Consider the following 21,456-nt stretch of genomic DNA (forward strand, 5'->3'; position numbering starts at 1 on the left):
TATCTCTGAAGCAGACGACTTCTCAAAAATTGTAGACCAGTGTTATCCAACAAGTTCTTGGAATACATTGGAGACAATTTTTTATTTCAGAAGGTGGAGGAAGCAACTAGGAGAGAGGCTGTTCTAGATTTGATTTTTGACAAATAGGGAGGAACTGGTTGAAAATTTGAAAGTGGAAGGCAGCTAGGGTGAAAGTGATGATGAAAGGATAGAGTTCATGATTCTAAGGAATGGTAGAAGGGGAAGCAGCAGCATAAAGATCATGGATTTCAAGAAGGCAGACTTTAGCAAACTCAGGGAGTTGGTAGGTAAGATCCCATGGGGGCAATTTAAGGGGAAAAACAGTTTGAGACAGTTGGCAGCTTTTCAAAGAGACATTATTAAGGGCACAAGAACAAACTATCCCCACTGCATAGGAAAGATTGGAAGTATGGCAAGAGAACACGCTGGCTTAACCTGGAGATCTTCAATGATCTGAAACTGAAAAAAAGAGTCCTAAAAAAAGTGGAAACTAGGTCAAATTATGAAGGATTAATATAAACAAACAACACAAGCATGTAGGGACAAAATTAGAAAGGCCAAGGTACAAAACGAAAGTAAACTAGCTAGAGACATAAAAGATAACAAGAAAACATTCTACAAATACATTAGAAGCAAGAGGAACACCAAGGACAGGGTAGGCCCTTACTCAATGACAGGGGAAAGATAATAGCAGGAATATTGTAAGCCAGACATATGAAAACAACAAGGAGTCTGGTGGCACCTTAAAGACTAACAGATTTATTTGGGCATAAGCTTTCATAGGTAAAAACCTCACTTCTTCAGATAAAGCTTATGCCCAAATAAATCTGTTAGTCTTTAAGGTGCCACCAGACTCCTTGTAGTTTTTGTAGATACAGACTAACACGGCTACCCCCTGATACTAGCCATATGAAGTTATTCTTCCACTCTACTCAGGTGGAGTATTGCATCCAGTTCTGGGCGCCACATTTCAGAAAAGATGTGGACAAATTGGAAAAAGTCCAGAGGAGAGCAACAAAAATGTTTAAAGGTCTAGAAAACATGACCTATGAGGACAGACTGAAAAAATTGGATTTGTTTAGCCTGAAGAAGAGAAGATTGAGGGGGGGATATGATAACAGTTTCAAGTGCATACAAAGTTTTTGCAAGGAGGAAGGTGAAAAATTGTTCTCCTTAACCTCTGAGGATAGGGCAAAAAGCAAAGGGCTTAAATTGCAGCAAGGAACATTCAGATTGGATATTAGAAAAAACTTCCTAACTGTCAGAGTAGTTAAGCACGAGAACAAGTTGGCTAGGGATGTTGTGGAATCTCCATCATTGGAGGTTTTTAAGAACAAGTTAGACAAATACCTGTCAGGAATGGTCTCGTTATTACGTAGTTCTGCCTTGAGTGCAGGGGACTGGACTACATGACCTATTAAGGTCCCTTCCAGTCCCACACTTCTATGATTCTATAATTTATTAGCTTTCAAAAGGCCTTTGACAAAGGCTTGCAGAAGAAGCTGCTAAAGTAACTAAGTAATCATGAGATGAGAGACAAAGTATTGTCAAGGATCAAAACCTGCCTAAGAGACAGAAAACAAAGGAGCAGGAATAAATGGTGAGCTTTCATCACAGCAAAAAGTTAACAGCTGGGTGCCTCAAGGTTCTGTACTAGTGTTGGTGTTGTTTAATATCATTGCTAACAATCTGAAAAGTGGATCAAGAAGTAAGGTGGCTACATTTTCAGATGACAAATTATTTTGAGTATTCAAGCCCAGAGAAAACTGAGGAACTTCCGAGGGACTTAAACAAGCTAGGTGAATGGACAACATGATAACAGATGTAGTACATTGTTGATAATGCAAAATAATGCACACTGAAGGGAAATTTTTAAATATTCATACACCTTATAGGGATCTAAATTAACTGTATCAACTCAGGAAAGGGACCTCCCTGGGGCATCACTGAACAGTTCAAAGAAGGCCTCTGCATAATGTGCAGTTGCTATCAAAAAAGCAAACAGAATGTTACGATGCATAAAGAATGGGAGAGAAAATAATATGGAAAATATTAGGATCCCATTATATAAATCAGTGGTTTCCCCTCATCTGGAGTACTATGTGCAGTAGTGGTTACCCCTCCTGAAAAATTATATTGCAGAATTTGAAGGGGTCAGAGATGACTGGTGAGAATGCACAGGGGCATGGAAAACCTCTCATCTGAAAGAAAGACTGGGAATGTTTATCTTAGAAAGTATGTAAATGAGAGGGGAGGTGACAGAAATATAGAAAATAATAAGTGGTCCAGTTAAAGAAAGTAGATTGGAAGCTTCTGTTTTCCCTGTTTTGTAACACTGGAAGAAGGGACTGTTCAATTAAACTGAAAACCAGCAAATTCAAAACTGATAAAAGGAAATACTTTTCCACACAGTATTAGACTATGGAACTCCTTGCCACAGAATGTCATTGAAGCCAAAAACTTTGAAGCATCTGGTGATGGCCACTGTCAGAGGCAGGATACTGGACCATAGGTCTGATCTAGTGTGGCAATTCATATGTTCCTAGCAGAGACTGGTCCAAAATATGGTTTCATTATTTCCTTTATTACTAGTCACGAGCCAGCAGAACTAAACCACTGAAGTTTTTCCCATTACTCGATGATTTAGAAGAGATAAAGGAAGTGAGCATTTATGGTTTTGTGGGCATTTGCAGGAAGGGTTAGAAGTACAACTTAACAGCTCAGAGATAAAATTCATACCCTACTGTTAACCATCTTTCAGTCACACCTGTTATGGCCAGTGATATCGGAACTAAAATTTTCCAAACATCAATTAGGATTAAAAATAGGTGCTATACCACCTGGTGCCTGTGCATTTCATATGATTGCACTAAGCCAGGTGGATTTGCAGTAACCATAGCATTTTACATACACCTGTAGATCAATGACTGAAAATAAATGTGGTTAATATTTATGTGCAGTTTTAAAATGTTTTAAAGTTATTTAATGTACTTTTTTTTAATGAAAAAGCAAGACAGTGATAGACACTGAACATAAAAGCTACATTGTCAAAACTTTTAAAAGATCCCTTTTAGCAGTTATATTTGTTGTCCTGAGAAGCTTCATATTAATTTGGACCTGCCTGTCCTAGAACCATAATAATTAAATGTAGAAAGATTCCTACTAAGTATATCCACCTGAGCCAATGGAAAATAATTCCAGCACAAGACCCCTCAAATGCTCCAACTGATTAGAATCCCACGGTCACATCTTGGAAAAACTCCTCCATATCTAACAGAATTAAGAGTCATTTGCACAATAATAAAGTAATTTTCCTGAATAAAGGTATGATATGAGTGAGGCACCTTCATTTCTCCCTGTTCAAAAATCCAAATAGAGTTAGGATACAAAGGAAAGAAAGGCGAAATTGGACACTGTTCCATCTCCAGTTTGGCGATGGGTATAGGAGTCTGATTCACCCTAATGCCCTCCCCACAAAAGGAACAGCTTGTGCTTTTACATTCCTCAGCTTGTATTGAAATGACAACTAGAGATGCCTCTTTACCCAATAAAGGCATTTCCAGACTTTTGGTAATGCCTTATTGGGTGTTCCATTCCACCATGGTGGGGAGAGGGGGGGTTCCTGCACTTCCTTTCATTACCTTTACTAACATTAGACAGATGGACCAGGAAAATGGAAGCCCTGAAAATATTTTTTAAATTTTAAAACGTCCAAAGAGATGTTTCTCGACCCCACCTTTCCCCCTTTGATTATTTAATATTTGATATGTCCTTTAAGTCCAACAGGACTAGTTTTCTTTTGCCCTGCATCTCATGTAGGCATTTAGACCAGTTCAAAGCAGGTGTGAAACGTTGCACCATTGTGATCTGGTAGTGTTTTGCACACACTTTGCTCTGGCACAAATGACTACACACTGTGCAGGGCGATGGAGAAACAAGTCCAGCTTGCTCATGCATTACCCTACTATCAAACCATGTCAGCACAATTATGGATATCTACATTGTGACTGTTTTTTGTTTGTAGAACAGGATAACACAAGTATAGAATGGAGCTGAGGAACAGGACCATATTATGTTATGATTATGAACTAGGCTGTAAGACCAGTCCCTAAAATGGGCTATAGAACCACACTGTTCCATGCACACTAAAAACAGAAAATGGTACTAAAATATGGGTGTTTCTTATTTTATCAGACAGCCATGTACTGACACAGTTATACTCTCAGGACTGGTCCACACTAACCCCCCAGTTCGAACTAAGATACGCAACTTCAGCTACGTGAATAACGTAGCTGAAGTCGAAGTATCTTAGTTCGAACTACAAGGTACTTACCGCGGGTCCACACGCGGCAGGCAGGCTCCCCCGTCGACTCCGCGTACTCCTCTCGCGGAGCAGGAGTACCGGTGTCGACGGCGAGCACTTCCGGGATCGATTTATCGCGTCTAGACAAGAGGCGATAAATCGATCCCAGAAGATCGATTGCTTACCGCCGAACCCGGAGGTAAGTATAGACGTACCCTCAGTGTAGATGGGCGCACAGATTCTCTACGATAAGTAGTATTCCAAAGTAGAAATCTAATATTGCTATTGAATTGCTGAGTATAAGACACCCACGTTTCTAAACAGCTCACTGAGGCAGAGGTTGTACACTGTGTTGGGGGGAGGGGACTCAAACAAGCTTAGCAGACTACTTAGGGAGCAACATAGGCACTTAGGACCTGATTCAAACCCTGCTGTAGTCACTAGGAATACTTTCCTTTACTTCAGTGGATTTTGCATCAGGTCCTCAGAGACTGAAAAAGCAGAGGTCTGCACTGCTCATAAGTACAAACCTGTCCACTAGGCACTATTTGTCAGAAAGGAGGTTTGTCTGGGGGTTGAGATATTCATGGGTAGAAATAATTATGAAGAACAAACTGAAATAGATGTTATGTTACATGCTTTATTAGCTGGCTTCTTTTTATTTATTTTATTTTCCTTCAAATCTCTTCCCTTTCCTCCCACTTCGTTTCGGTGAGAAAATATTTCTGGTAAATAAGCATAACATTTAGTCACATAAAATATTCGACAAATGTGCAATATATGCACATTTCAGATAAATCCAACCTTAATGCTGTGTTGTGTCTAATTTTAGGATGTGGGTTCTTCCCAAGGATAGTGCTTATAGTGTATTAAAAATCTCAACGTGCATCTTTCTATCTCCAAAAAGATGTAAGACTCGAAGGGGTGAAGGGGAGAGAATATAAAGCTTTCCATGAAAAGCTGATTTTTTTAAGTGATATGGCAAGTCTGACATTTAAAATAAGAATGGATTTAAAAAAAAAATAAAACTAAATTACTATTTCAATGAAACTACTAAATATTCATGAAGGTGTATTCCCCTCTCCTAAGAGGCAGGAAAGAGTTACCCCATCCCAATCATTACTGGACAGCAGCACAGTGACACCCATTAGGACAGAGGTTGTTCCATCCAAAATAAACCTACGTTAATAATGGGTGTCACACATTAGGACGGAGAATCAACAGCATGTTAACCACATCATCTAATTCTTTCTTGACTGATTTTTAATGAACAAAATGCGTACAGGGGAAAGCTGAAGATAACCCAAAGAAGCAGATAATGAAACTGGTTTGGGATACATTACACCTCTACCCCGATATAACGCGATCCGATAGAACACGAATTCGGATATAACGCGGTAAAGCAGTGCTCTGGTGGGCGGGGCTGCGCACTCCGGCGGATCAAAGCAAGTTTGATATAATGCGGTTTCACCTATAACGCAGCAAGATGTTTTGGCTCCCGAGGACAGCGTTATATCGAGGTAGAGGTGTATTTCTTAAAGAAAGAAGAGAAAAGAGAACTCTCAGTACTCCCCAAGGAGAGGTGCTGAAAGGCAAAGAGTTTCTGGAACCTCTACCCTCAGTATTGGTCAAGGGGCAAGGACAGAGATGTACTATCCCACTGAGCTTTGTTGCTGTCAGACTATGTCACACAAACTCAAGGGGAGAAGACAAAAGACCAAGAAGGAGATGAGAGCTGGTAACAAATGGCAAGGGCCAGTATATAGTCCACTCCGGAAGAATTACAGACCAAGATATAATTTAAGTAAATAAATAAATAAAACTTCTTAGAGAAAGCTCTGCCCAGGCTGGAAGACCTAGTAAGATATGAAAATAATACACTATCCACAGCTGTCAACACTGTGGCTCCAAAGACATCTTCCCCAGTACCTTCTTCGCTAATCTCCATGGTTCTCAAAAAAGCCGTGAAAAATGAAGTAAAAAAAAACAAAATATCCTTCAGAATTCTCCAACCTATTCCAGAATCCAGCACCAACCTCTGTACGGAAATCCAAAAGAAAAGCACATAGAAGACAACTCACATCAAAGATGGACTTCAAGATGGAGTTCAAGATATGAAGGCCAAGAACAGAAAAACCAATATTACATCCTTTTTTCAAAAAAAAAAAAAAAAAAAACCCAACCCTCTCTATTCATCTCATAGGAATTCTTAGATACACTGAAAGAAATTTGGGCCAGTAACTGAGACACACACCCATGCCTTTCCTCTACTGATGAAAGATAGCCAAAGAAACTTTGAACCTCTGCTCACACAGGTAGAATACACTTCTTCATCATTCCTCAGCTATCCCAATGCTGGAATGATAAATAGTTCTTGTCTAAAGCTAAAACCAGGCAAGATGGAAGTAGAATTTCAAATAGGTAATGAAAACCACTATGAAAAAATAGCTAACATTCCATCACCCTCATAGAGGGCATCTGCCCCACTGTCATCAGAGTGGCATGCAGCCAAGAGGGCTTTCTGGACTCTTCACTGACAACAGACACCCAAACAGCAAAAGCGCCAAAAAAAACAAAAAACGGCCTTTTTCTACCTTCCCCTAGCCAAAAGATCTCATACTATCTTGCCAGATGTGGATTTGGTCCTCCAGACTTTGTTACTGAAAATCACTGTTTCTGGGAAGGAATTATAAATGCTAAAGAAACTTTAGTCAGTGCAACAACCTGACCTCCAACCTAGGCTGATAAAAGCACGCTTGCTCTGATCACATTAGCTACTCATCGAACACCAGAATGAGCGAGCCTCTGGAATCTTCATCAGCAAAGCTTTCATCAGGCAGGCACGGGACCTCCTCAGAAATTGACTCTTACTATGTGACCAAGATCACCTGGGACAGCTAAAATCCTCAGGAAAAATGAAAATGTTAATAGTTAGATTGAGAGTGGTGGGAGTTGCAGATAAGATGATGAAATCCTAGTACCACTGAAGTCAATGGTAGAATTTCCATTGATTTCATGGAGCAGGATTTCACCCAGAGTCTTCTTGGCAGCTAGTCCTTGGCTTTAAAACACCGTTCCATGAGAGTTAAGAATGTTCACAAAACCTCACCACTTTTAGGGGGGAGAGGGGGAGGGAGACACGACAGACTGATCTTTATCACTTATTTCCCATAATGAAATAATTTAAAACAATTACAAAACATTCAGCCTTCCCTTAGAAGCGTGAAAAGAAGACAACATTCTAGGTTTTTGTGTAAAACTACGATATGGATTTATATAAACTTGTAATGCCCTCACTCATATGCCACTGTATAAATAAGGTATAACTACAAAGACAGCGAGGTTGAAACCAACTAAGAATAATATGGTTAGCAAAAAACCCAATTATTTTAATACAGTTGAGGATCAGAATGATCAATTTAAGAATAGGGAATTAAAATCACACTTAGTGATAATCATCCAGGAAATTTAACTTAAAAGAATATGACACATTAAAAGATAAACTACAGCATAAAATAAAGATGATTGAAAATAAGGACAGTTGATATTCACCTTCACTATTTTTTTAATGTTCTGTATCAGCATTTTATGAAACAAATATTAAATATACTAAAAGCTGATAAAAGATGTGCATGAAACTGGGTTCAGAATTATCAACAGTTAATATAATGTTGTCATGACACTACAGGCTATTTCATTAATACACTTCCATATAAAGGAAAATGAGAAACAACTTTATTGAGAGCATTCTTGATTGTCTTAGTTACAGTCTTTTTATAGCTTTCAAGGCTACAGTTATGATAAAGGCACCATACCGTGAAGCTGTTGTTGACATTTTTTGTGCTCGATTCAGCTACACTGGCATCTGACAGGTCAACTTCATCAAATATTAGAGACTGTGAACGGAAAATAACACAAACACATTAAATACCACTTTTAAGCACACTTACCCTACTGCACTTTCACTTCCACATTATTGTTTTAGGAATCAAATGAAAAAAGTAGAAAATTTACTAAGCAGATAAATCTTTCTAATTTCACCTTTCAGAGGGAGCCATGTAACAAACGGATCAGTAGGAAAATTCAAAAACATAAGTGGGCTGAAAATGAATTTTATCCCAGTCAAAAAAGTAATCTTCATTTCAAAAACACCTTTGAGAAAATTTACAATATTATATTCAGCCTTGGAGTGCCACTTAAGCATGCCATAATAGAGTCAAAGAAGACAGATACATATAACAGTCTGGCAGAGTCTACTTTAAACATCGCAGCCTATTAGCCAGCGTTAAGTCTGCTGGGAAAGGGTTATGGGTTCTGCTGGCTCACTGAGGCTCACTGATGACCAGTAAAACAATTCCAGTCATGTGTCTCTCCTCCCTTCCTGTGCTGTGGGCAAAAGAGAGTAAAAAAGAAAGTTCCCCTTCTTCCCCTACACACACATTCAACTCATGGCAGGGAGTCTAAACTAAGGATAGTCCTGCAGTTGAGGCAGGTATGACTGGGACAGCAGGGGATCTGGATTTAATTCCCAGATCTGCCTCAGTTTCCCATCTGTAATATGTGAATGATCCTGCCATTTTCCCACCCTTGTCTGTCTTGTTAATTAAGGTTGTCAGTTCTTCAGGGCAGCGACTGTACAACTGTGCCTAGCTTGGGTGACTCATGCCCTCATTCTTACCTATGTGACTCCTTTGATGCACCATGCAGCTCAGTCGCAGAGGAGATTGTAGTGCATCACGGGAAATGTAGTGGGGTCAAGGAGGCCAATCAATAGGAGCAAATGAGGGCCTGAAGCACCTGAACTACCACACCCAGAAGGCACCATGGGGGCTCACGCAGAAGCAGCTTAATGATAAACTGACTTGAAATTAAATGTTTCAGTTCAGTTCAACAAACTGAAACATTTCCATTTGGACCAAACTGACCTAAAACAAAATATTTCATTTAGATTTTCCCTAACAGAAAGGAGAGTAATTTCTGAAAATGAAATTTTCCCACTGAAAATTTCAGATTTTCAGAACTTAATTTTCCATTGAAAATTCATTTCAAGGGATAACTCCTGACTAGCACTATTTTAGCATAATCATTTAAGTATCTTTCAGGACAGTGCCCTTCAGACAATAATAGCTTGAACTTTGAGGTGTAACATTTGAACAGTATCCCTCCAATGTTTTTTTCCTTTTTAAAATTTATTTTCCTAAGTGAAAAAACAGAAATCAGCTTATTAACATTATTTGACTAATTTGTTTAAAAAGGGTAAAAGAACAGAAACAAACCACCATACCAAAAACTCAGAGGTGTATGTAACCTGTCTTCTTTTGCAAGTTAATTTTGTATACTAATTTTTATAAATAGCAAATTGGTTGTGAAAACAATCAGTGTTATTTTAAATCGATGTTCTAATTTTAATAAACCTAAGAAACAATTGGTGCTACAAGCATAAGGCATTCGTTCCCATAAGGCAGTCTCTTACATCCTTACCTTTGAATCCTTGGCATAGTAAAGGGTACGGCCTCGAAGTTTGAAATAACGTTTTTTCCACCTCTGAAAAGAACTTGTTTGCTTCAATAGTAGCCCTTCCTTTATACTTGTCTGAAAACAAGAAAAAAATATTTAAATACATCAGACCTGGTAAAAATAACCAAGTATCTAAATATACTATATAAAAAAATTCTTAGACCCTTGTAAACAATTTTCTGTTCTGTATAAAGATATTCATTATTTTTATTTGTATTCACGATTATGATTGATTCTATCATTTGACAATCAAACTATGCACAATTATTTTTAACAATGCGAATACTGGCAAAATGTTAATTTTGTGTACGCATTCAAAAAGCAGTGGAGATATACACTGAAAATGCAAATAACTATTCTGGAGATTAAATTGCTATTTAATCGTATTACTTCTATAATTCCAAAACCACAATACTGTAGTGAGCAATGATTGGCAGTTGCACAATTCTAAAAAAAAATATTAGCTATCTATGCCATATAAGCACATACAGATCCTACTCTGTGGCATCTGTACTCTTGTTACCCCTTTCTTCTAACTATTAAAATGGAAAAGAAGACAGCAACTGAAACTTGGAAGAATAGTGTCAATAGCACAACAAATTAATGTGTTTAGAAATGTTTTGGTAATATCTGTGGCCTCATCACACCATTGATTTTTAAGCACTCTCCCTGTAAATTTCATAGGAGGCGTTTTTATAACTCAATGGTATAATATAGTTGTGCACAGTGGCCTATATCACTGAGAGTCTTAAATACCCAAATTTCTCTTTTGAAGTACACTATTAAAAGGGAAACGAAGATACATATGGATCTGGATTCTCTGCTCTAAAGTGGTCTCTGCAGCATGGTATTTCCGTTTTGTATTATGTCATGATGCAGATGTCATAGTACAGTGCAATTTCTAGACAACATGATGCAAAGGTCACTTACAAGTTGATCTGGACCACTTATAAGCTTAATCAAAGGGCATCTGACATATTCTTCTTTCAATGGATGTCAAATTCTTCTTAACTTTAATATAATACATTCACAGAAAAAAGGAAAATATACCTTTTTGTTCCACTATTTCCCATTTATGAATGTGAAATAATTATTAAATATATCCATAGGATAGCTACTGTACTAAATTCTTTAGTGTTTTTTTCTAATAAAATGCCCCAAAATATACCTAACAAAGATAAAATATTTTCACGTGATGTAATGGATTTAATTTGTTAACAATTCAGTCAACAGTAGTCATAGGCACACACACCAGTTTTGGTTTTGTTTGTTATAGCCATACCGTACTTGTGTTTTGTACCCCACTTTGAAATTTTCATGGTGCACATGAATTACGTGCATATGATTTATGTATATGTAACACAATTCAAAAGTGAGAATAATACAGAAATCAGTTCCATACAATATAACCTCTGTATCCAATAGTCCTAATTCCCTCTTCAAATACATAATGGGCATTGGCACTTATCTTAATATTATCCTGAAAGTGGAAATATCTAAATGTATGTTATGATATAAATGGCATACGTTACGGAAGATCAGAATGTACATTAAAACCCTTTTTCATGAAGGAGATACATGAATTTAAAATCTATAGAAAGAACATAAATCTGTTGGCCTATTTATTTTTCTAGACTTTAAAAAACACACTGTTTTCCTGAAGATTAAATTAATTCCTTAATGCCATTTCTACAAAAACAGGCATTATCACGGCTTTCTCTCTCCCTTTTAGAGTACTAATAATATTGCACAAACACTCCAACATGTTTAATGTAACCAGGGGATTGTGTTGTCCATTAAATGGCTCTGGAATCGTAAACGGCTTATTAATCAAAACTCTATGACAAATCTTTTAAACTCCCATTTTAACTATGAGAAAGTTGTTTTCTCAACAAAAAAAAACCCTTCTAAAGTTGGAGATGAAAAAGCATTTAACCACTACAGCATATTTTTCTCATATGAAGCTATTACAACAGATCCTAATAATAAATATTCTTATTAATTTAAAATAGTCAGGTAATGTACTTTCATTCATTTGTGTACAGTGTAAATGCTTTCATCAACAGACATACTCTACTGAGAGCAGAGCACTTGCATCATCCAGTTCCACTGGTACAGAATCCAACCCTTGCTACAGAACTTTGCTCCAGGGATGCAATAAGACCAGACCTTCACTTGCTTGGCAACAGATGATACGTAAAGCTACAATTTAGTCATGGACGGCAAAGACTTCCGTGACTTCAGCCAGTGCCGGCTGGGAGCTGCAGGGTCCCCTGCTGCCTGCGGAGCCAGGGAGCAGGAGCCCCCCCACCGCTCCCGGCTACCACAGGCAGCAAGGGGAAGCCCCGCAGTTCCCAACCACCAGCAGAGGGGGACCCTGGAGCTTCAAGCCTGCCCACCACTACCCAGGCTCCCCATTTTGTCATGGATATTTTTAGTAAAAGTCAGGGACAGGTCATGCGCTTCCGTGAATTTTTCATTATTGTCCGTGACTTGTCCATGATTTTTATTAAAAATATCTGTGACAAAATCTTAGCCTTAATGATAGGTCACTACGGAAGGAGATGGAGAGGTCTTGGCTGGTCTCTCTCACCTGGGACCAGTCCTGGGAGATGAGGAGGAAGTAGTGATTGAAGCTGTCAGCAAACAGCATGGCCTGGAGAGAGGGCAGCAGCTTTTCCTGTGGCTCCAGCCCCCAACCCTAGCTCCCTGTTTTCCAGAACACTGGGCTGCCCTCTCTTCAAGCTACCTCCTCAATCTCTTCTGCTTCCAGGCATGCTCCAGAAGAAGAGATGGTGGCTTGGCAAGGACATATATGTGCTGTGCAGCAATGCGAAGGGGGAAACAACATATATATGTGGTGCCTCCTGGAACCCAATGAATGCTCAAAATGGGATGCTGCTGAAAAGGAAATTGGGAGCATTGAATTCACAGAGGTGTGCAGCTCTTGGTTGTATGTTGTATGTTGATTAGCGAGTCCCACAGGTCAGTGTGGTGCAATCCTGGAACACATGGGCTTTAATATTTTGTGTAGAATCATAGAATCATAGAATATCAGGGTTGGAAGGGACCTCACGAGGTCATCTAGTCCAACCGCCTGCTCAAAGCAGGACCAATTCCCAACTAAATCATCCCAGCCAAGGCTTTGTCAAGCCTGACCTTAAAAACCTCTAACAAAGGAGATTCCACCACCTCCCTAGGTACCCCATTCCAGTGCTTCACCATCCTCCTAGTGAAAAAGTTTTTCCTAATATCCAACCTAAACCTCCCCCACTGCAACTTGAGACCATTACTCCGTGTTCTGTCATCTGGTACCACTGAGAACAGTCTAGATCCATCCTCTTTGGAACCCCCTTTCAAGTAGTTGAAAGCAGCTATCAAATCCCCCCTCATTCTTCTCTTCTGCAGACTGAACAATCCCAGTTTCCTCAGCCTCTCCTCACAAGTCACATGCTCCATGTAACATGTACAAATGCAGACTTTTATCCCCATACATTTTTGGTAGTGATCTCTGCTACTTGGCAGATTACCTGGGCCCCCTCCTCAGGAAAATTCCGACTGTGCCCCTACTTTGGTCCAAAAATCTAACCTTTATAGTGTGACACTTCCTGGGGTTGTGAGGCACCTCCCCACCACCTGCCCTTAGCGTCAGGAAGTCTTGTCTGTGCCTGCTGTGGATCAGCTCTCTGAAACCACCAGCCTCTGGCAAGACAAGCCTGACTTTCCAGGCCTTCACAGGCCTAATTCTCTCTGCAAAGGTTAGCAATAGGTACACACCAACCACTGAGTCCTCTGAGGATCCCTCTGGACTGCTCAGCCCATTCCATTGAACACACACAGAACTCTGATACACTACTTCCAAAGGAACAGCACCCCTCTGTTTACAAGATTCAGCTCAGGATACACCTCTTGGGGAGGTGGAGTATCTACGCCGATGGGAGAAGCTCTCTCGTCAGTGTAGGTAGCGTCTTCACTAGTAAGTGTAGACAAGCCCATAGTTTATCATCAAAGAATACTGATTCAAATGATAGAAAGTAAGAATATTGGAAACAAATGGTTATACACAAAACAAAATCATAACATGCTTTCTAGAACCTAAACTTAATTAAAAGGCACTGCCCAATTTCCTACAATATAGATTACCCCAAGTACTTTCCCCAGCATTTTCAACCAATTTGGCTGAGATCCCTTTTCATAAAATCAAGCCCGCTGGCAGCTTAGCTTCACAGATTACAGGAATAAGGGTATACCTCCATACCTCTTAGTTATTTCCCCAAAAGTTCATTGTCCTTACTGGTTCACTTCTTCCTCTAAATTTCCTCTCTTTGAAGATTTCACAATCCTTCATTAGCATTTGGCTCACACTGTGAATAGATGCCCATTTTGAACCATACGGTCCTTAATTTACACTTAAACAGACAAATAGACACACATTTCTTGCCTGAAAGAAAACCTGCTTTCCACCGTTCTGGTGACCAGTCTCTAGTCACAGACCTTAAGAACATAATTTTCAGTGTATATACATAACTCCATATGCTTTGCAATGATTATGATGACCAGTGTGATATAGGCTTTCATTAGAGACCTTACATGACATTCTTTTGATGAACCCCCTACTAACCCATCTGCCAGCTGGCATCCAGAGGTCCTTGGGTCATATATAGATCACATTTCTAACCCCCAGGGTTGAGAGGAAAACCTTCAGTTACAAATGGAGCAGACCCCAAAGCAGTAATAATGTCTCCCTGAGTCTTCAGACAAGAAAAATCAAAGAGCCATGAACTGACCCATTCACCTCAGCAGAATATTAACTCTGAAGCATAATGGAAACAATTGTCAATATTGTTAACTACTTCACTGCTGTAATTTGGCAGAAGCATCCAGTTAATGGGTGCATCTCACAAGCCCGCACTGCGATGCTTTCCAAAAGCTCTGTCTCCCATTCAACTGCTAAAACCTCCAGCTTCCCCCATGACAGCTTGTGAATCCAATTATACACAGTAACTGTAAAAATCTGCACACAAACTGAAAACTAAAAATTTAGAGACAGAGCAAACACTCATGAATAAAATAGCCAGTATAATGCAATTTTCCTTTAGTTATCAATGAACTTGGCTGTACACTCAGCAAACTGAAATTAATGCAGAGGTGGGCAACCTACGGCCTGCGGGACCATCCTGCCCTTGAGATCCCGGCCGGAGAGGCTAGGCCCTGGCCCTTCCCGCTGTGCCCCCTCCCCCGCAGCTATGCCGCCGTGCAGGCAGTGCTCTGGGCGGCGGGGTTACATGCTCCTGCCAAGCAGCGCGGCGGTGTGTCTAGCTCCGGCTGGGCGGCGCACCTGCCAGACATGCTGCACTGAGCGGCATGGTAAGGGGGCCGGAACCGGGGGGTTGGATAAGGGGCGGAGGGTCCCGGGGGGCAGTCAAGGGACAGGGAGAGGGGGTGGTTGGATGGGGTGGAGGTTCTGGGGGGCGGTCAGGGGATGGGGGGATTGTATAAGAGTGGGAGTCCCGGGAGGGCCTGTCAAGGGGGGGTAGAGGTATGGATAGGAGTCAGGGGACGGGGAACAGGGGGGGTTGGATGGGCGTGGGGTCCCGGGGGGGCCTGTCAAAGGGCGGGGGTTTGAATAGGGGTCAGAGCAGTCAGGGGACTGGTAGCAGTGGGGGTTGGATGGGGTGGGGGGGGCCTGGGAGGGGGCAGATAGGGGACAAGGAGCGGGGGGGGGGATTGGATGGGGCAGGAGGTCTGAGCGGGGCAGTCAGGGGGGGGGAGCGGGGGGGGGGAGGAGGGGGGGGGGGGGCCAGGCTGTTTGGGGAGGCACAGCCTTCCCTACCCGGCCCTCCATACAGTTTTGCAACCCCAATGTGGCCCTCGGGCCAAAAAATTTGCCCACCCTTGCTCTAAGGTGATAGTCATTAATTCAGGGGTGGGCAAACTTTTTGGCCCGAGGGCCACATTGGGGTTGCAAAACTGTATGGAGGGCCGGGTAGGGAAGGCTGTGCCTCCCCAAACAGCCTGGCCCCCGCCCCCTAACTGACCCCTCTCACTTCCCGCCCCCTGACTTCCCCCCTCAGAACCTCTGACCCATCCCACCCCACCCCCCGCTCCTTGTCCCCTAACTGCCCCCTCCCAGGACCCCCCACCCCTAACCGCCCTGGGACCCCATGCCTATCCAACCCCCCCTGTTCCCCTATCCACACCTGCCCCCTGACAGGCCCCCCTGGGACTCCCACACTGAGGGGAAATATTGAAACCAACTATGTACAAAGTACTGCCAAGCTAAAAAAAACACACTGAAAAAAAATCAAAGAAAAAATTACATTCTTCCTAGTCACTTTCAGTTATATAAACTTAGGGACAACTTAAAAAATTCAGACAGAAGAGTGATTTTTCAAGTTGACCTTTTGTTTTTTTGACTTTACCTAGGTCATCAGAAGCCTGGACAGTTAATATTTTGGTTGCTAAGAACAGAAACCATTTTTAAAATAAAACAATATACAGTACATTCCATCCTCCAGAGACACTGCCTATTGATTTACCTTCCTAACTTTGAATACCAAAACAGATCAACAATATTTCTGTATTGCTGTGAGATTTCTACATGTTCACAGGGCACACAGTTATGGTCTGAAGCAAGCACAATTCTAAGCACATTACAGAAAAAGAAAATCTCATGGTTCTCATTAACTCATACTCCCTTAACTTTCCAAGTCTTCTGCAGATCATTACATTTTTAATAATATGTCTTTTTCAATCAAGTCTTGAATTTTGATCAAGATGGGATCTTGGATTGCAAGTCTATGCTTTGTTGCCAACCTCAAAACAGTAGTTTCATTACTGCCACTTACGCTGACAGCTCTGTATTAATCGTTTCAAAATAAAAATAAATTGTATCTACAGAGAACAAAATCTTCACCCAATTGTTCAATGTAAGAGTACATTTTTATTGAGGGTTTCTTGTGACACCAAAAAAGACAAAAGGGTGACCTTTAAAAATAGCTATGCCAGGGCTATGAATGGGTACAGTTAAAGAAATTAACAGAAAAAAATTGATAGAAAAGGTGTAAGTAATTTAATGTAATAAAAAGACTAACAGTTTCAATATGTATCTAAAGATAAAAATAAACACCAACAAAAACTAGAAACCCAATGTAAATTATCTTTATGCAGCAATTTTTTGTGGTATCATAACCAATTGTACTTCTCTGACCTGTACGTCTACAGATTTTTCTCCTTGTTCGGCTGGTAAATCACCTCTGGCCACAACTAAAATTCCAACAATTCCTTCGTGTGATTTGATCTATTTTGCTTTGAAATAGGACTAGATCATAGTGCACTAAGGAACTATTAGTACGTGTCAGCAGGGTCTGCATGGACAGTTAGCATGCGGCAGGCTAGCGTGAGATAGATTCATATCCAACTTAGCATGAATGAAATGTTCCTATAACCAAGCCCTTACTCTCTCTGTGGCCCTGAGTAATTATTCTTTCTGCTTCAGTTTCCCCATCTACAAAACATTTATCTCATTAGTTCATGTTTGTAAAGTTCTGAAAATGGAAAATACTATGTAAATGAAAGACAATTAACTGAAAGAACAGACTGTTCTTATTAACAAGGGGAATAGAACAGCTGTAAAATATTGCACAAGGGACAGATCACTTACAAGGTTGTGATTTAGTTCCGAAGACTTAAGGTCTTGAGTATTATTCCCAATTGAGCTAACTTCTGTCTTAGAACACTAATTTACAGCTACTACTTGGAATATCAAGTACTGTTCATTTTAGTTTCACTAGTTCTGAGTTAAAAGGTTTAAAATGGGTAAAATGACTCTTTCCAGGCAGAAGAGTGGAATGTAAATACCACATACGTCAGAAAATCAAAATCGCAAAATTATAGAAATGTATATGACTTTTTCCAGAGAGACAATCAAATTACACTGCTGATTAGGCTAATTTTAATAAAGTCATGCTGGACTTGATCCTGTACCGAGTGAAGTCCATGGGAGTGTTGCTATTGTCTTCAATGGCTGCAGGGTAGGCACTCAAAGATTTTGTTGTTCCATAAAGTACATGTAGGTGTAACTATAAAATAACACAAACTACTAAAACTACTCAAGAGAAGATGCCTCCCACAAGCAAAATGCAAAAATCCCATTACAATTCCACAGGGAAGAGTAAATAGTTTCTGTAGTTCTAGGGTAATGGTCTAACACATTTAAAATGTAAACAGCAGCAATCATCCCTTACTAAAGGATGTAACAATAGCATTGCCGCAGAGAGGCATATTAACACTGCTGCACACTTTCAATTCAAATCATTCTTTGAAAGAAAATATAAACAAAAATTACAATAAAATCAATCTTATATTTAGGTCTGTCTCAACAAATATTCAATTTTTCATTTATATTAATTACTCTGTTGGTTTTCTCCCTTTAAGAACACTAACAAATTCCATTGATTAAGACACAACTCTAAGGAGTTGTACTCAGTAGAAAGCAGCCTATTATTTCTGGCTATCAAATCCACTAAATGTTATCAACATTTGTGAAAATACTCAACTTTCAGACAATATAAATGTTGTGAAGACCTATGAAGTGATAGGAGAGTGTTCCCAGAATCTTAATATTTATTGACTTTTCTAAAGAACCTAAACATGCATCAGTACTATACCTCTCCATTAGTAAAGGCTTTCCAAACTATTTTGGTTACAAAATGATCTGTCATTATACCATATTGTTTCTGATATTTTAATAGCTTTAAGTCTGTATAAGACAACGACAGGTGTTATAACAAACTGCAGTTCATATCATAACTGTAGTTTATCAAACTCCTGTTAGTTGACACATTAAAGTGCTGGGTATCTTTGAGACTTTATAGATAGGCTTGGAAGGATTAGATTTTTATTGGTAAATATCAGTAAATGTCGATTTCAGCATACACATACAAACTGACAAAAAGCTATTTCCATGGATAATCATCCAGATAAGCAAACTAAGAAAAATGCTGCCTGAGAACTTAGAGTTTAAGAATACTTACTGAGTATATTTTGACATCTGATGTTGACAATTTGTGTTCTAACAGTTATAAAGTGTTAACTTTATGAATCTCAGCATCTAATGCCATTAAATAATTACTGTCAGACCCGCCTCCATAATTCCTGCAACTGTGAAAATGTATGTTGATAAAAATAAAAAATGCTTTAAAATGAACATTTCAGCGAGTAGCTGTGGATATTCTGGATCCTTTCCCAACTAAGACACCCAGAGGAAAGCAGTACATAATGACTTTCATGGATTTTGCTACCGATGGCCGGAAGCAGTAGCTCTAAGCAACACCAGGGCTAAAAGTGTGTGCCAGGCACTAACAGACATTTTTGCCAGGATAGGTTGGCCCTCCGACATCCTTACGGATTCGGGAACTAATTTCCCGGCAGAGACCATGAAAAACCTGTGGGAAGCTCATGGGATGAACCACTTGGTGGCCATCCCTTACCACCATCAAACAAATGGCCTGGTGGAGAGGTTTAATGGAACTTTGGGGGCCATGATACATAAATTCGTAAATGAGCACTCCAATGATTGGGACCTAGTGTTGCAGCAGTTGCTTTTTGCCTACAGGGCTGTACCACATCCCAGTTTAGGGTTTTCACCATTTGAACTTGTATATGGCCGCGAGGTTAAGGGGCCATTACAGTTGGTGAAGCAGCAATGGGAGGGGTTTACGCCTTCTCCAGGAACTAACATTCTAGACTTTGTAAGCAACCTACAAAGCACCCTCCGAAACTCTTTAGCCCTTGCTAAAGAAAACCTAAAGGATGCTCAGGAAGAGCAAAAGGCCTGGTATGATAAACATTCCAGAGAATGGTCCTTCAAAGTAGGAGACCAAGTCATGGTCTTAAAGGCGCTCCAGGCCCATAAAATGGAAGCGTCGTGGGAAGGGCCATTCACGGTCCAAAAGCACCTGGGAGCTGTTAACTATCTCATCGCATCCCCCACCTCAAAAATAAAGCCTAAGGTATACCATGTTAATTCTCTAAAGCCCTTTTATTCCAGAGAATTAAAGGTTTTCCAGTTTACAGCCCAGGGAACAGATGACGTGGAGTGGCCTGAAGGTGTCTACTATGAAGGGAAAAGTAATGGTGGTGTGGAAGAGGTGAAACTCTCCACAACCCTGGGACGTATGCAGCGACCGCAGATCAAGGAGCTGTGCATTAGTTTCGCGCCAACGTTCTCAGCCACCCCAGGACGGACTGAACAGGCATACCACTCCATTGACACAGGTAATGCTCACCCAATTAGAACCCCACCATACCAGGTGTCTCCTCACGCCAAAACTGCTATAGAACGGGAGATCCAGGTCATGCTACAGATGAGTGTAATCCGCCCCTCTAACAGTGCATGGGCATCTCCAGTGGTTCTAGTTCCCAAACCAGATGGGGAAATATGCTTTTGCGTGGACTACCGTAAGCTAAATGCTGTAACTCGTCCCGACAACTATCCAATGCCACGCACAGATGAGCTATTGGAGAAACTGGGACATGCCCAGTTCATCTCTACCTTAGACTTAACCAAGGGGTACTGGCAAGTACCGCTAGATGAACCCGCCAAGGAAAGGTCAGCCTTCATCATCCATGCAGGGGTGCATGAATTTAATGTGCTTCTTTTCGGGCTGCGAAATGCACCCGCCACCTTCCAGAGACTTGTAGATGGTCTCCTAGCGGGATTGGGAGAATCTGCAGTTGCCTACCTTGATGATGTGGCCATTTTTTCTGATTCATGGGCAGAACACGTGGAGCACCTGGAAAAAGTCTTTGAGCGCATAAGGCAGGCAGGACTAATTGTTAAGGCTAAAAAGTGTCAAACAGGCCTAAACAGAGTGACTTACCTTGGACACCAGGTGGGTCAAGGAACTATAAACCCCCTACAGGCCAAAGTGGATGCTATCCAAAAGTGGCCTGTCCCAAAGTCAAAGAAACAGGTCCAATCCTTCTTAGGCTTGGCCGGATATTATAGACGATTTGTACCACACTACAGCCAAATTGCCGCCCCACTGACAGACCTAACCAAAAAGAAACAGCCAAGTGCAGTTCAGTGGACTGATGAGTGTCAGAAGGCTTTTAACCAGCTTAAGGTGACACTCATGTCTGACCATGTGCTAAAGGCCCCAGACTTTGACAAACCATTCCTAGTAACCACAGATGCGTCCAAGTGTGGTGTGGGAGCAGTTTTAATGCAGGAAGGACCGGATCAAAAATTCCATCCTGTCGTGTTTCTCAGCAAGAAACTGTCTGAGAGAGAAAGTCACTGGTCAATCAGCGAAAGGGAATGCTACCCCATTGTACATGCGCTGGAAAAGCTACGCTCATACGTTTGGGGACGGCGTTTCCAATTATAAACCGACCACGCTGCGCTAAAGTGGCTTCATATCGCCAAGGGAAATAACAAAAAACTTCTTCAGTGGAGTTTAGCTCTCCAAAATTTTGATTTTGAAATACAACACATTTCAGAAGTTTCTAACAAAGTGGCTGATGCACTCTCCCGTGAAAGTTTCCCAGAATCAACTGGTTAAAAATTGTTCTTGGAATGTGGGACATATTGTTAGTTTTTATATAATCAG

General features: G+C 40.7%; 1 protein-coding gene across 1 annotated transcript in view; it reads right to left on the bottom strand.

Moving 5' to 3' along the window:
* Positions 1–21,456, bottom strand: part of LOC112103174 (diacylglycerol kinase eta) — a 266,921-nt gene that overhangs the window by 130,235 nt on the left and 115,230 nt on the right. Inside the window, exons 3-4 of the mRNA XM_026650398.2 lie at positions 9,806–9,916; positions 8,140–8,220 (exon numbers count right to left, since the gene is read on the bottom strand). Coding sequence (XP_026506183.1) covers positions 8,140–8,220; positions 9,806–9,916 — 192 coding nt within the window. The remainder of the gene's footprint in view (positions 1–8,139; positions 8,221–9,805; positions 9,917–21,456) is intronic.

This window comes from Terrapene carolina, unplaced genomic scaffold (assembly GCF_002925995.2).
Source record: "Terrapene carolina triunguis isolate 2854851 unplaced genomic scaffold, T_m_triunguis-2.0 Scaffold17, whole genome shotgun sequence".
NCBI classification, from domain to species: domain Eukaryota; kingdom Metazoa; phylum Chordata; order Testudines; family Emydidae; genus Terrapene; species Terrapene triunguis.